This window comes from Festucalex cinctus, chromosome 5, assembly GCF_051991245.1.
Source record: "Festucalex cinctus isolate MCC-2025b chromosome 5, RoL_Fcin_1.0, whole genome shotgun sequence".
Classification (NCBI taxonomy): Eukaryota; Metazoa; Chordata; class Actinopteri; order Syngnathiformes; family Syngnathidae; genus Festucalex; species Festucalex cinctus.
The window spans coordinates 24748337-24765000 of NC_135415.1; the positions used below are offsets into that span (position 1 = coordinate 24748337).

The window sequence follows — 16664 nt, forward strand, 5'->3', positions numbered from 1 at the left end:
AAATCTCTTACTGGTGTACCTGATGATTTGGGCAGGCGTAAACTGTCCTGATATGTTATGCGGCCTCTTCAAGTGTAAAGGAAATTACTGTACTGCACCAATCCAAATGCAATTAGTGCTAAATGGAGCACACAGATGTGATGGATGACTTGTTTGCAGGAATTATGACACATTACTGTACAGACACGTGTGTGCTAGGCCGCTGCCAGTGCTGCTACACTTCCGCTGGCGCAATAATTGCCAAGTGTTATCACCGAGGCCCTACAAGTGGCATTAGTGATGGACGGCCATACTTCATTATGCTCGGAGCAGCCGTCACTTCTCAACGGGAAGGACACGATTCGTTGCAATATTGTCTTGTTGTGTCAACCTTTTAATTAGAGCCACGGACACACATATTGGACTGTATGTGTATGTGAGGCCTTTGAGGCAAGCATCCACCACATTTGTTCACACAAACACATGCACACGCACACATACAGGCTCCATAATTACACTGCTCTATTCAGAAGCAGTGTCCGTGCGTCACCACAAACGTCACGTTAAAGTCACAGCAGCAGGAAAAGGAGGAAGAGGAGGACGACGTGTGATGTCATTGGCTGTCACATGCAAGGTGAAACATGGCTGATGTAAAAAAAATAATAAAATAAATAAATAAATAAATAAAATACAATAAAATAAAAAAATAAAAAATAAACATGGCTGATGTGAGGAAGGAAAGACAGCATCTTATTCTGGTTGCAAGGCAAGAAAATTACAAGTTCAGTGGGGAAAATAAAAGTTGTATACATTCAAGGAAAAACGCTTTACATTTCAGGAAAGCGGTCATACACAGGTGCGTTGTGGAGTTTGTCACTTTATTACTCACGACTGCCACCTCTGGCACAAAGCGTAACTGCATCTCTACGTCAATCTCGTGCATGGTGCACCTAATAAAATCTTCATTACTTTTTCAATTTTCTTGGTGTCTAAGCTGCGATCGAAGCCAGCTTCTTGTTTTTTTTTGTTTTTTTTTTGTCAGTTTCTATTTCAATTGTGTCGTCCACTAACATTAAATGTCTGCGGGGATGAGTAGGACGTCACCCTCCGCACTCTGACAGGAAGGTACAAGCTGATTGGCGCAGTCACAGTTAAAAAGTTAAAAAATTTGTACTCGTCTGGGCATTGGTGGAGCATGGATGATGGTGGAGAAAAAGCATTTAAAAACATTTTAAACTCCACAATGCACCTTTAAGGATATCTACGGTCAATCTTAAAAAAAAAAAATTATAAATAAAAAAAATGAAAACAGCAACAACAAAAACAACAAATAAATAAATATCTAAATAAATAAATAAATAAATGAATACATAAATTTATTAAAAAATATATTGCATAATAATAACAAATGAATAGGATTTAAAAAAAATTATGTTTGTACAATGCATTAATGCACATCAATTTATTTAGATTAACAAACAGAATATATTCAAGTGAAAAAAAATCATAAATTAATTTATATATATATATATATATATATATATATATATATATATATATGTTTCATTGTAGGAGATAAAGATGTATATTTTTTAGAAATAAAGGCTTTACCGTATACAGTATTAAGTAAGGTAGGAAAAAGTAAAAAAAATAAAATAAAATAATAATAATAATAAGATTAAAAAATATACACTATGCATTATTATTTACTACATTAAAATAATATACATTATGTTTTATTGCTATTTTCTTATTGTTGTTAAAATGTTGTTTTTAAAATTTCTTAAAGTATTACTGAAAAAAATATCATGCAGTGAACACTTGCATACTTGTGGTTCAATATTTGAACCTGTCCTCCATTATTAAATTTTGGCTATTTTTGTGCTATGGTTGAAGCAATTAATGTATCGCTTTGGCACCATCTGGTGGTATCTTGATGTCACTGTTAGGTTTAATCGATTTTGATACTTTCATCTTCGTTTGAGATAAAATAAAAATGAAAAAATAAAATAAAAAGCCTAAAAGGAATGCAATAAGTGAGATGTTTTTAATGTTTTGATAAAAATAAAAAATATTTTTTAACAGGACATTTTCTAGACAAACTGCCATACTTTCAAAAATATGCATTGTATCTTTGAGGGAAAAACAAGTTGTTTAAAATGCAAAAATTTGCAATAGACATCCCAAAAATATATTTTTGCGGAAAACAGCAGAAAAAAAATATGCATTTTTAAAAAAAAATCTATATTTTCCAAAAAGTCTGTATACTTAACTGCAAAATTTAACATTATGTTAACATTATTGTTTGAAAGCGCGAGGACTTGACTTATGTGTCGAATCACCATTTTTGTGACAAACTTTTAATTCGTTATTTGGCATGAATTCATATTCATTTACATAAATAGATTTCTTTTTTGTCAAATTTGACAAAATGTCATTAAAAAAAGAAAATGAATGTTTTAATGGAAAAATATAGCCTCGTGTGGACCTTATTTAGTTTGGGACAAGACTGCATCTTTGTGGCTGCTCACAGCCAAATGTGACCTCGCAGTCTTCCTCCTCCTCCGTCTCTCGCTTTCCGACAAGGACATTCATTCTTCAACACTCAAGGCAAGTCCAGTGCAGACAAATGTTAACCCTTTATGTGCCACTTTGGATTGCAGACTGGACCAATGCAAGTTGCTTACTTTATTCTGTGGGTTGCATCCTTGCTCGGTCCATGACCTTTAATGCAGTCATGTGTATTATTCATAAAGAGTAACAAAAGGGTGTTTTTGTGTCAAAATATAGTATTCATATGGTACATATTGGTGGCTTGATAGAGTATTTTTATGATATTCTGTCTTGAAATTCTGCATTTTGTGTCAATACACATAGCAGTTGAGGGCAAAATAGCTATTTTTTTTTTTTTTGCGAGAAAATATGGCGCTTATGGCAAACACGAAATACATTTTGTGACAAAATTTTGACTGACAATTTTAATGACAAAATACAATATTTTGTGGCAACAATTTGTATATTTGGTACACACATTTTGAGGGCAAAACAGATTTAATTTTAAAAACAAAGCAGCATTTATGAAAATTAATAGCTTTTAAAATTGATAGCCTTTAAAAAAATAAATAAATAAATAATAATCCATCCATTTTCTTCACTGCTTATTCCTCACAAGGGTCGCGGGGGGTGCTGGCGCCCATCTCAGCTGGCTCTGGGCAGTAGGTGGGGGACAACCTGGACTGTTGCAACAACAACAACAACAACAACAACAATAATAATAATAATAATAATAATAATAATAATAATAATAATAATAATAATAATAATAATAATAATAATCTATCATGCTTGTTGTGGCCAACTATCGTATTTATTTGTAATTTGTGACAGGCAAGCTAGTAAGCTATCATGCTATTTGTGACCAAATAATGTACTTTTTTAATATTAATTTAAGGGCTTACAGAAAATGCATGCACATTTGCTATACTTTGAATTTGGAAATGCTCCTATTTGCTGATTATTTATTTATTTATTTATTTAATTATTACTACTCACTGAAAACAAATCAGAATTTTCTGTTGTTTAGACCAAAGTTGTATAGAATGGTGAGCATGTATATATATATATACACACATTCGGATTTTTTTTATTTTGAGTTACAAGCAAAAAGTAGAAATACGAGCACTGTATTCTTCAAACAAGAGCCTTCAAACTACTTTAAACATACTATCAAACTAGATCAGAAAGAAAATTGGTTGTGAATTAAAAACAACAACGCAAACGTGACGTGACAAGCAGAATTTGGACTCATCAGTGGCAAAATATGTTTTTGTCTGCATGTGTAAAACAATGTTTATATCCAGTTTGAGGCCCTTCACCTGCAGACTGGACAAGCATTACGAAGTGCAAGTTGACTCTGACGTGAGCTGCCTTCTGGATCCATCCATCCATCCAATTGGGGGAGGAAGGGAGAGAGAGCTCGAGCAAGAGTAGAGAGGAGCGAGAGAGTCTTCTTGGCACAATGCACTGAGTGTGACAGTGTGGTTTCAGCTGCACTGAAGGAGGATTTCACAGACTGTGTGTGGGGGATAAAAGGAGCAAACTGGGCATTGTCTTGTTTTTTCACACCTTGTCTAGCCTTGCATGTAACCCCCCCCCCCCACTCAAGGATATTTTTTGTGCCTTTGAGTCCCCCTGCGACCCCTTTCCCTTGATTGGCTGCACTCATCCCCACAGCCGACCTGGGCTCGGGCCGTGGGGGCTGCTCGGGCGCGCCTTGGCTGAGATTTGCAACCCGACATGAGCGCACAGAGAGCCGGCGCGAGTGAGACTCGGTGGAGCCATAAGGGCTGGATGTTGTGCATATGGCTGGCTCTCTTCGGACTGGCGGTGGGCTCCGGAGACCCGTGGCTGGCCGCCGAGGCATGTCCGTCCTCCTGCGTCTGCAGCAACACCAGGATCTCTTGCGTGGACCCGGAGCGGGGCATCGCCGCCTTTCCCCTCCTGCAGAGCGAGGCGGAGATGGAGAACATCACGGACATGTGAGGGCTTTTTTTTTTTTTTTTTTTTTTTTTGGGTGAATCCTCCGCGTCTCTTCTGCTTGGCAGTTGACGTCTGCAACCAGAGTAACCATTCAGCAACATCTGAAATACTATTAAATAATGATGCATTTCTATATTTTTAGGAAAGGTATCCACCAAGGTAGCGACATTGCATAACAGTCTCGCTCGTCATCGTCATTTAAACCATTCGAGTGACTCACGGTTTGGAGATATCATCTCAGGTCCTGTTCCAGATTTCTCCCACATTTTTAATAAACATGTAGGCCCATGTTGGATCCAGTTAAGACCCTAAATTGTCCATTGTTGTTTGTCTATGTGCCCTGTGATTGGCTGGTGACCAGTCCAGGGTGTCACCCTCTCGCCCAAAGTCAGGTAGTATGATCCAGTTCACCCGTGACCCTATAATGAGGACACACTCCGGGTGATTTTATTGTAGACATACTTTATTCATATAAATTGACAGGAGACAGCCAGTGTGTGCTGTCCAAATATTAGCACAGACACTGGATGACAGTGATTGTCTATTTATGAAGTCCACCAGCAGAGACGAGGACAAAAATCAATTTGACGGTGCAAGAAAGAAATGAGGGAAAAAAAAAAAAAAAAAAGAAGATTCTGCTGATCGGGATCAAGCAAGAATTTATCAAAAAAGATGAATCAATTGGACAAGCGTCATAAGGGGTTATGTAAACTGGTGTAAGCATCTCAAGCAGAGATTGGGTGCCGTTATCTGACTTGGCACAAGATAAACGGCCTTTCTGGTGATCACTTTCTGTCAGAGATAAACGCTAGATCTTTATTATCCTAAGACCTTGGAGGGGTCCTTGGGAGTTTGTTTTTATCGTTATTGGTCATCTTATTTACATTATTTGCATTTATTGTGTTCGGGTTTTCCAAAATATAAATGTGATTTTATATAGCCTATATATGTTTTTATATTAATTTATTTGTATTTTTTTTAAAGATTTTATCTCACATCAATCAATAATAATGGAAAAATATTGAATAAAAAAATAAATATAAAAATTAAATATTTAATTTAAATATTTATATTTTAAAATAGCCTCCCATCACACAACTAGCCATGTGTGATCTGATTCCAAGCCCCCACATCCTCAAAAGGTTGTTTTTACACATGCTGTTATCATTGTATCGATGTAGATCATATCAGCTGGCTGTTAAAGCATTCTATGGTCTGTCAGTCATATAGCTATCATGCTGTCCTTAACTGTCCCCGTCTCTTTCTGATCATAACCACAACATACACCAATGTCATTCAATGACAGAATAACTGCTTTCTGCATGGTTGTAGAACACCATGTGTCCCAATGAACATTTGAATAACCCCCCCACCCAAACATGCATTGCCAGAGTAGATGAGTGCAGTTGCTGTACCTTTAGTGGTGAAAGTGGTCAAATTTGATGGTGATTGTCCGCCACAGGATTAACAACATTGGTTAATCGTGCTTCAATTTACCTATCGGAAGGCATGACCAAATCCAGGTGTCCTCTGGGGTTCACTGTTGTCATTTACAAGAGCTTGTTACCAAACTTTTAAGCCATTCAATATGCCGGCAAAGTTGTGCTTTTGTGTATTGCGTATTATTGATAATTGAGGTATCAACTGGACCATGCACCCACTTCATTCTGCACTTATTGAATTCCTTATCCGTACATACTCTTAAAAAAAAAGTCATCCCATGGTTTGCAACCTTATAGTGTTTACACATGCACAATTAGTGACATTAACTGTTGTATTGGATTTTTTTTTCATTGTAAAGTTGTACCTAATGCTGTGACCAATGAGCAAGTCTTGATAATTAGTACACATGCCCTTAAGACATTTTGTCATATCCAATAATCATGGTCAGTAAGCTTTTCAAATCCTGTTAGAATGAGCTTTTTTTCTCTCAACGTAGTCGCATGCTATTTGGATGCCCTTGTGAGTACATAAAAGGGACAAGAACATTTATTTTCTTTATGTTCTGACATTGATCCTTACAGAGTGTTCTCAAGTGTCAACAGTAAGAGCTTGTTTATGGGTCTGACCTCACCCGAAATGCTCTCAATTGTGCTGAAAAAGTGGCCTCCACAAAAAGTGCTTGCGGAGGGACATGCTTTTCTTGTATGCACGCATGCGTCTGTCCTCCCCACGTTCATTTTTACACTTTGACTGGTAATTATACCCTTTTATCAGCGGCGCTTTGTCTCGCCCGGGAATGTTTGCTTGCCCGAACAAATGAGGCGGCCGCCTGACATGCTGTTTGTATCTCTCGACAGCTACATCGCCAACCAGAGCAGCTTCTCATCCATCAACGACAAGGACCTGCACTACTACAAGAACCTCAGGAACTTGTGAGTCCATCGGAACGGCTTCGTGGAGGTCACTAATATGTTGAAAATATCATTATAACGCAGAGGGTGGACGATTGGTTTTTGGAACTCGCCTTTTCCCCAAAGTCACCTGTGAAAGGTTCCATCTCATCTGTGACACAAGTGGGATAAGCAGTACGCAATGGAGCAATGCAAGGATTCACCTGTAGAGAGTGTAGTTTTGTCCAGGAATACACTTTTTTTTATTATTAAAATGGTTTCTGCTCCTGCACGCAATCACATACAAATATATGACAACTTAAAAGTGAAGGCTGTCATCAGCACAATAAAAGCATCTGATATGACTCACATTTCAAACCAGATCGGATTCCTAACATCCATCCATGTGATTTTAAAATCCAAGCAAGCAGCCAGAGGTTAATCCAGGAACAACTAAAACCAGTCACATGTTCAGTTAAAAATGAAAATGCAAATGGATTGTCTTAGAACACAGTGAAAGGGGAAGTCAACCCCCCAAAAAATTCTTGACAATATGTTCTATGCAGCCACACAAGTCTAAATATGGTATTAAGTTAAGCAGTAAAATCCAGCAGTTCTTATCAATATGAGAAGGCGGCCATTTTGCCACTTGCTATCGAGTGAAAATGATATCACAACCAATCACAGCTTCAGGAAAACAGGTGAGCTGTGATTGGTCGTTGCCTGAGCCCTGAGCAACTGTGATGTCATCTTCAGACTTCAGTCAACAGCAAGTGATAAAATGGCCGCCCACTGAGATGGATAAAATGGCTGGATTTTGCTGCATAACTCATATTCCATAAATGTAACATTAATTAAGATGTCATGTTTGGACTTGTGATGTCACATATAAGGCTGACTTCCTCTTTAAGTGTGTGAGAGAGTGATTGGCTGCTCACCAGATCGGCAGGGGAAAAAGGACAAACAGACACTGATTGGACAGAGCCCAAGTGGGCGTGTCCTAGCAAGGAAAACAACCTTTAGTTTGTGTCACAATACATCATAGTATGGAAATGCTGATAAAGTGATAAATCAAGAGTTTTTTTTGTTTTTAATTTGATTTGTTACTTTTATACTGATATGGTAAATGTGTTTGTTGTGTGTGTCAGAACGGTGACCAACAGCAGGTTGACGTACATCTCCAAGCTGGCCTTTCAGAACAATGTCAAGATACAATACCTGTAAGTACAAGCAATCACAGTTTGTAATCATTTCAATGATTTTCTTTCTATTTGGATTATATGTCAGAATTAAATGTGAGTAGCCTGCAAAAATAAAAAAAAAATCAGTATGTAAACATGACAGTTTGATGGAGCCACAGGCACAGGGCTTAAACATTGTTGCCGTAAACATCTACTTAATAAAATATATTATAACAGTGATGTCCGGCAGTGTCCAGCCAAACCTGGGATCAAACCCATGCCACCATGGTTCTCACCATACTGCTAACATTCTCACAAGTGAGACTTGAGTGTGCGAATCGCTAAGCTAAAAGCGCCGCTCGCTAACAGGCTGTAAGAGCTTAGCAACCTACTGTTGCTCGCTCGCTGTTGTTCGTAATATCTGTTTCACACTAAATATTCACACAGAAAAAGCAACAAAGTAAAGACCTATTGAGCAGCCGCTACTTGTTGTCATTGTAGCTCATGACACAACACAACTGAGCCCATTTGAAGTATTCTGCTAACCAAAACAACAGCACATACAGAGGTACTGTAAACAGTCTCAAATCCAAATCTTCCATTTACCATCAGGACATTTAAAAACATTTCTTTTTTTTTTTTTTACTAACTTTAATTATCTCAGTAGAACAGTTAACTGCTGGGCCCATCTGTTGCTAACCAAACAGCATCGCCTACTGAGGCATGTAAACAGTCTCTCAGGTGTATTTTAGTATGGAGTCCTGCAGCATACTGTGAATTAATTTCCTCTTACCTTCAGTGGAGATCGCCTCTTAAATGTCAATTTAAAGCAGGGGTAACCAAACTACGGCCTGGGGTTCATTTGCGGCCCGCCATCCGTTTTTCAGTGGCCCGCGGCACATACTAAAATTTATATTTTACATGGCCCAAGAGGCTCATTCAAAAAATAAAAACATTGTGGTGGTTAGTTAGAAAGAAGGGTGCCAGAAAAATAGGTGCCACTACTAATAATAATATTGGTTTATGTACTGTAGAGCATTTATAGATATGCAAAGCCACAAATAAAGTATTTACGACTGAAATAACACAATTTCTCTTTGAATCACTGGTGGATAAAGCTAATTCAATTTTGGAAGCAAAAATGTGTTTCTTGTATTTTCTGCAATCATATGGATGATCTCCAAATAATTGTCAACTTTTTACAGTTTGATTTTGTTGTGGTTCTGAATGTGGAGATGGGATTATGATATTTTTTTAGTGCAGGGATGGAACTAATCTAGTAGCATGCAGGACTCTTGACCACCCCAAAAAAGTCTTTGCCTCATGCCCTTGAATAGAAAGCTGTTCTGTGGAAGTTTTTCAAAAGATACCTATTCCCATCAACAGCTGAGTAACTGAGTTTTGCAGAAATACTGTTTTACCACAACAGGCTCTCACTACATTAATCAATAATCACAATTACTGCATTCAGTAATACTGATTATGAATTTCTTTTTCACCATTTGATTGGCAGGAATCTGAAAGATAACAACTTGTCATCGTTGTCCTGGACCATATTCCGACACCTCAACATTTCTTACATGTGAGTAGATTCATGGCTAGACAGGGTGGACATTACAGGTAATATGATACAGTACACTGCCATTTGCTGTGTTATGCAATATAATTATGCTCTTAAATGAGAACGTTAATGCTAGTTGGCCTCAGTATGTCCTTGTTTAACCTGCACAGAAAAACAACTACTTTCTAGTCGCTTTGCTTCTCGCTGTCCTTGCCTGTCTGCATTAAGCATGCAGCGTGCGTGTGCGCGCGTGTGTGTAGGATCCTGACAGGAAACCCACTGCACTGTTCCTGTGAGAACATGTGGATCAAGCTGTGGCTGGGAGAGGAGGCGGACACCCAGGAACTGCGCTGCATCGAGGACGGTGGAGGACGCATCCTGCTGTCCAGGCTCAGACTCGCTAACTGTGGTGAGGACACGCCACACGCGTTGTTAAGACAGTTACACTCCGGTCCTGTAGGTGGCAGTAAGTGCTCTGCTTAGCAAGCTTCTTTCAACACAAGTGATGCTAACTAACTACGAGGTATATTATAATTCATTTAAAGTGAAAGTGGAGTTTCAAACTAAATAAAAAGGACAACTAAGACGTGACGCAGAATAGGCAAATGTTGCATTTAACATTTTCTACAAGGCTGTTTGTTGGTTAGCAACAGTGTTAAAAAAACAAACAACAACAACAACAAAAAATCAGATTTTTATTTCCTGATGGGAATGTGGAACATCTTTTTGAGGTGGTGTTTATTGTCTTAATTGGATGACACATGGTATCTATTTGAGTGAGCGACACTATTTGAGGATATGTGTCCACTTTTATCTATAATTGATCAATTATAATGGAGTGCAACAACATTTTGGATTTAGATTAATGCCCTGCAGAGAGGCAATGTCTAGTATTCCCTGAAGGAATGTGTTATCAATGTAATGGAAAATTGTTAAACCCTAAAAATAACATGTCCACAATATTTGGATGAACGCTGATAAAACACCAAAAAGGGGCCTGCAGCGAAACACGCTATTTACAAAACGAGACCACAAGCCCTCCTTGTATGCCTATCACGCTGGAGTATATAAACGTCTGCATTTAATTGACACAATGTTTCTTTGCCTCCTTTATACCAACACTATGAATTTTTCATGAATTGCTCGATTATAGACACTGTTCATAAACAGGGTCCCATTACAATTTGGACCCGCCAGCGGATTTCTACTTCTGATTGGTTTGCATTTCAGACAATTGGGAAGATAATGGAAACAAAAATTGTTGACAATAATAATACAAACTGTTAACGAACAATAGTGGAATATGAAGGCATCCAATTATTATTATTTTGTTTGTTTTCAAATGTCGGGCAAATGTAAAAATAAGTTAATTACTCCGACTAAAAAAAACAGAACAACAAAAATCATTTTACAGTAATTTTGATAAGTTGTAGTTCTCTGAGATTCTTTGAGCGTCTTTTTCAAAAAGATTTCGATGTATTACTAAATTCTACAATATATAATTTTATTACTTTATTAATAAAGCACTGTGTACATTTAAATAAAGAAACATAAACATGAGCATATTAAATATGATAAATTTACCCCCCCCCCCCCAAAAAAAAGAAAATACAATTGTGCGTGAATGCTGAGAGATGTGATTAATTAATGAAAGTAACATTTCATACCATGCAATTACGCTGCCTCAGCCTGCCACAAAAAAAAAAAAAAAAAAAAAAAAAAAAAAATATATATATATATATATATATATATATATATATATATATATATATATATATATATACACACACAATACGGAAAGAAAATTGATTCATGTAATGCATGTGGTGTCCAATCTACGGCCTAGGGGCCATTTGTGGCCCACCATCCATTTTTCAGCAGTCCGTGGCATATAACAAAAATGCCATTTGACAGCCTGCAAGACTAATTAAAAGATACAGATGAAGTATTTACGACTTAAATAATAAGACAATTTCTCTTCGAAACACTGAATAAAGGACACACCTGATGCAATGCATAAAAGTAATATAGTTACAGACTGACTGAGTAACTCCTGGTAAATAAACAGATTTACATAATAAAGTGTAACACATAAACATCCCTGTGTGCCTTGAAAGACGCTATATAAGTGTGAAGATTTTCTTCTTCTAATAATAATAATAATAATAATAATAATAATAATAATAATAATAATAATAATAATTATTATTATTATTATTATTATTATTATCTGCGATTGGCTGGCAACCAGTTCAGGGTGTACCCCGCCTACTGCCCATAGCCAGCTGAGATAGGCTCCAGCACCCCCCGTGGCCCTTGTGAGGAGCAAGCGATTCAGAAAATGGATGGATATTGTTATTATTATTATTATTATGGTGTTTGCCAGTCAATCACAGGGCACGTATAGCAAGAAACCATTCTCTCATTAACCTTGCAAGGAAATCAGACGCCTCCAGCATCATCATCTAACATTTACCACCCAGTTTTAAAAATGATGATGATTTTGTCCCTGTAAGAGACTTTTAATGGCGGAACGAGCGTCATGGTCTGTGACTGTTTGGAGCAGTCGGGACCCAGAGAACACAAACGATGCCTGCAGGAAGCTAACGGTGTCGTTGATAATTCCTATTGATCGGCTCCCCCCTCCCTCTGTCCATTAGCGGAGTTTATTTTTGGCATTAAGGGGAAGCCCGCCTCTCCTCCCTTTGGCGGACTGACACATGAGGAGGCGGGCACGGTCTGGTCGGGTCGGAGCCCCAAGGCTGTCAGGGTTAGACAGAGCACTTGAAAAGGTCCAGATGGACGGTTAGCCTTTGCTTCGTCAGGGTGTTGTTCTGTCGGTTCGCGTGCCCGTCTGTCCACTCGTCAGCGTCAGAGCGACGGCGACCGTGCCCCCAGGCCAGCACTGATCTCACACATATGTCTCACTCTGTCTGGTGCTGCAGAGCAGACAAGCCAAGACCAGCCGTTCAATTTCTATAGTGTCAGTCCTTATTATGTACACTGATCGTTAAAATTACTTAATTGATATTTATAAAAAAATAAATGAACAATGAAATAATATTTATCAATTTCTATAAAGTGACAGCAATCTCCACAGATTAAGGCAGAAGTCGAGATTAGAACCCGAATCTCAAAACAATGAGGCAAATATGCTAACCACAATCCACCCTGCTATACTATGTGCCTTGTTTGTTTGACTTTGCTACATTTCTTTGTAATGATCTTTGTTTCAAACTTGTTTCACTTAACATTTATCGCAATGCATTATAATGTGTACAAAATTTGTGCACCTTTATTTTTAGTTTTTTTTGTAGTTATAATTCTTTTAGTCTGTAGAATTTTGTTTTTAAATTCCATTTTTAACTGTTGTACAGCGTCCTTGAGGGTTTTGAAAGGCGCTTACAAATGTAATGAATAATAATAATGATAATGCTAATAATAATAATAATAATAATAATAATAATAATAATAATAATAATAATAATAATAATAATAGTCACAATAATAATAATAATAATAATAATAATAATAATAATAATAATAATAATAATAATAATAATAGTCACAATAATAATAATAATAATAATAATATTAGTATTAAAAAAAGGAGCACTATCTTTACTCTTGGCATGGGAGGCTATATATATATATATATATATATATATATATATATATATATATATATATATATATATATATATATATATATATATATATATACATATGAAAAAGGTGCCAGTGGGTACTAGTTACCCAAAGGACAACATGTGAACATGCGTATCCCACGGGTCTGTTCTACTTATAAAAATGGAGCAATGATGGGACACTGTGACTTACTAAGAAGAATTAAAACAGAAGAATGTATTTATTTTTTTAAATTATTTGTAATTATTTTTAATAATTAAATAAATGTAATAGTTATTATTTATTATTTATTTATAATAATTATTTAATAATTATTTTTATTTTCTTTTTATTATTTTTCTTTATTTCTTCTGTGTTAAATATTTTATATTTTGTTAAAAAAAAATACACTAGATTGTGTTGAATGGGGTGTGTGTGTGGGGGGGTTGGGGGGGGACACGCTGTTTTTATTAACCCAAATATTTAAAAAAAAACAATTTTTAGAGCTGCAATTATTGTAATGCCATGATACTGCGGTCCATGCCTAGCCTCCTCCTATCTGCATTTGAGTACACAAACGCCACAAAACTGGTTCCTTTTCCAACTTGTAGTTAGTCGTCGCTAAGGTTTAGACAGACACCATTTTGCCTGTGCGCCTGCCTATATGCTGTGTACAAAGACAAATCACACATGTTGGCAGTAAACAGCAGAACAAAGCCAGTAAGGAGGCCAGATGGCTTCAGTGTCCACAGAGCCCATTCATACTTTTGGTGAATTTCCTGCCGTCTGAATTCTAAGAGCGCTTCGGTTGAATACGAGTAAATTAAACCAGCGGGATGCGGGGATGCGAATGCCGTAACAACCCTCTTTTTATGGCAACGTGGGAATTTAATAAAAAGGGGGGAGGAAAATGAAAGAACAAGGTACAATGATAAATGGGGATGTTATTAAAGCGGATGTTTAATTTGATTGTTAAGTCTTTTAAGAGTAATGACATTAAGTCAAAGCATATGGATGCGCTCAAACGGAAGGTCTCCTGACCTTTAAACATGTAAACTTATTTATAACGACTAATTGGGTTCAATGAGGCAAGTTTACAATGAAATGAATGTGCAGCAAAGAGTCCAATTGCAGCCGTTAGATATTAGCTACTGTAATATGAAATTTCTCAAATAAAAATCACAGACTCACAAATATATCAAATTAGAGGTTCCAGTGTCTATTACCTGTTTAAGTAATATAAACCCCTCCCTTTTTCCATCAGGTATAGTATCTGTAATCATTTCAGTATTTGCGCACCAAAACAGCAGCACCCAAAGCACAGAAATGGTGGCTAGGATGAATTAAACAGTGTAAACAAGTTACTTCGTAATGGCAAAGCGGTGTCTTTAACAGCAATTAGGACACTTTCCATCTTGTGTTTCTTAGACTCATTTGTCCTTAAAAAAACAAAAAACAAAACACCACCTTCACTTGTCATCAATTGTAAATTCACTTGTAACATTATTCACAAAATAGTAGTACTTTCAAATAAGGGTGTGACAAAAAATCGATTCATAAAAGAATCGAGATTCTCATTTATTAATCGAATCGAATCGATATTGATATCCAAAAATCGATTTTATTTAAATTAGAAATGAAGAAGAAGGGGAAAAGGCAGTTGTAGCCCACATGCTGTTTTTGTGGAAGAAGGCACTTGCAATGCAAAATTAATAAATGTTTCAACAAAAAAAAGACACTTTAATGTCTCTATTTGTCATGACAATGTTGTGCATATCTGTAAATTGAAGCAGAAATCATTTGTCAATCAAATCATTTAGAATTGAAAATTGTTTGAATCGAGAATCGAAAATCAATTCTGAATCGAATCGTAGACCCAAAAATCGTAATCGAATCGAATCGCGAGACAAAGATTCCTACTGTCAAAGTTAAAGCGTTAAATAATTAATTAATCACTAAAAATTATTGCATGAATCATGTATTAACGCAGATTCATCGCACTATTAATTTTGACCGCAGATGATCCTTTAGCTTGACACATGATGGCTACGTTAAAGGTAGCACAGGTTTTGTTTGAACAATAAACGTAACATGCATTAAAGTGAAGCATTTCATAAATGTTTGCGTGCGACATTCAGAATATTTGCTCATGTCAAACTATTGGGGTCATATTTTTTCCACTTTAAATTATGCAAGTAATTAACTGACTAGAAAAAAAAGAGGAGGATGAGACGTCCTCTTAACATTAAATGCTGAAAAAATTCACACATAAGAGGTGCATTTTAAATTTGGCGGGCAAAAAATGTTGATAAAAAGCCCTTTTGATTAAGCGATTAATCAAAATTTTAAGATGTGATTAATCTGATTAAAAAATGTAATCATTTAACAACAAAATAGACACCATCTTCAACCGTGAGTAAAAAAACAGACACTATTTTCTGAACTCTTAAAATTATTTTAAATAATTTTAAAGAAAGACCTATATACCTAAAACTGGATGAAATGGCAATTTTCTATCCTTTAAGTATCTTCTCTCTGTATATATAAATGGACTGCTTTTCATATAGCGCTTTTATCCACCCCATTTTCATGCGACTTTCCAGATGTTTCCATGCATGCTGCAGGTGTGCTGTAACACCGAGCCAAAACGGAGACGCAACTAAACATTTGCTAGCTGAGCCGCCATGCTAATTAACCCTCCTTCCTTCTGATGGCCTCTCAAAGCAGGGATTACAATCACCAAATGTCACGTCTGGTTTCACCCCGAAAAAAGCCGAGCGTGGAAATAATTTCCCAACAGAATCCTCCCATGTTCTTCAAGCTACAATCGGCCTCATGTTTAGGCGTGTGGACCCTTTAATTAGACAAAGCGTGTTTTTTTGTTTTTTGCTTTTTTAGGATGGCTGTTAAGTTATGTGCTTCTAACATGGCAGCTGGCACCGCTGAAGCGATTGTCTTTTAGTGTCTCTGGCGGTGATTGAACGGGTTGCCGTGGTGATAAGTGGGTTGCCGTGGTGACAGGCCGACGGACAAAAGGACTTGATAAGAAATCTGTCCGGTTTAATGTGCACTTGCTGTCAACGCCTTGCCGTCTCTCCAGGCTGACCGGCTTAGGGCCTGTGAGGACTGTATCTTCATTTTTATGTGCTCCTAAATAACTAATGCACAAGGCGGACATAACTTTCATTACCTGATTAGGATCTAGACATTGACAAGCAGCTTGGTTGTAGCACTTTTACAATGGAATGCTTTATATGGCACTGATCAAAACGCTTCAACAATTAGTGAATAATTATGACTGCAGTAGAATTATAGCGCTGTAAATGCACGACTCGTTATCAAATAGTTTGATGACATTTTCAAACCATGAAGTTTTGCAGTTGTTGCATCATCATTTGAGTGCTTATTGACACAATGATGACAGATCTGGAGTGTCCACATCAG

At 36.8% G+C, this 16664-nt stretch overlaps 1 protein-coding gene across 3 annotated transcripts in view; it reads left to right on the forward strand.

The window, feature by feature from the left end:
- Window positions 1–3982: 3982 nt before the first annotated feature.
- Window positions 3983–16664, forward strand: part of ntrk2a (neurotrophic tyrosine kinase, receptor, type 2a) — an 83595-nt gene continuing 70913 nt past the window's right edge. For 2 of the 3 annotated variants that reach the window (XM_077521470.1, XM_077521471.1), the window contains exons 1-5: window positions 3984–4517; window positions 6819–6893; window positions 8000–8071; window positions 9546–9614; window positions 9854–10002. In XM_077521470.1, coding sequence (XP_077377596.1) covers window positions 4276–4517; window positions 6819–6893; window positions 8000–8071; window positions 9546–9614; window positions 9854–10002 — 607 coding nt within the window. In that variant the 5' untranslated portion in view covers window positions 3984–4275. Of the gene's footprint in view, window positions 4518–6818; window positions 6894–7999; window positions 8072–9545; window positions 9615–9853; window positions 10003–16664 lie in introns of all 3 variants that reach the window. The other variant, XM_077521472.1, reaches the window with a different exon arrangement.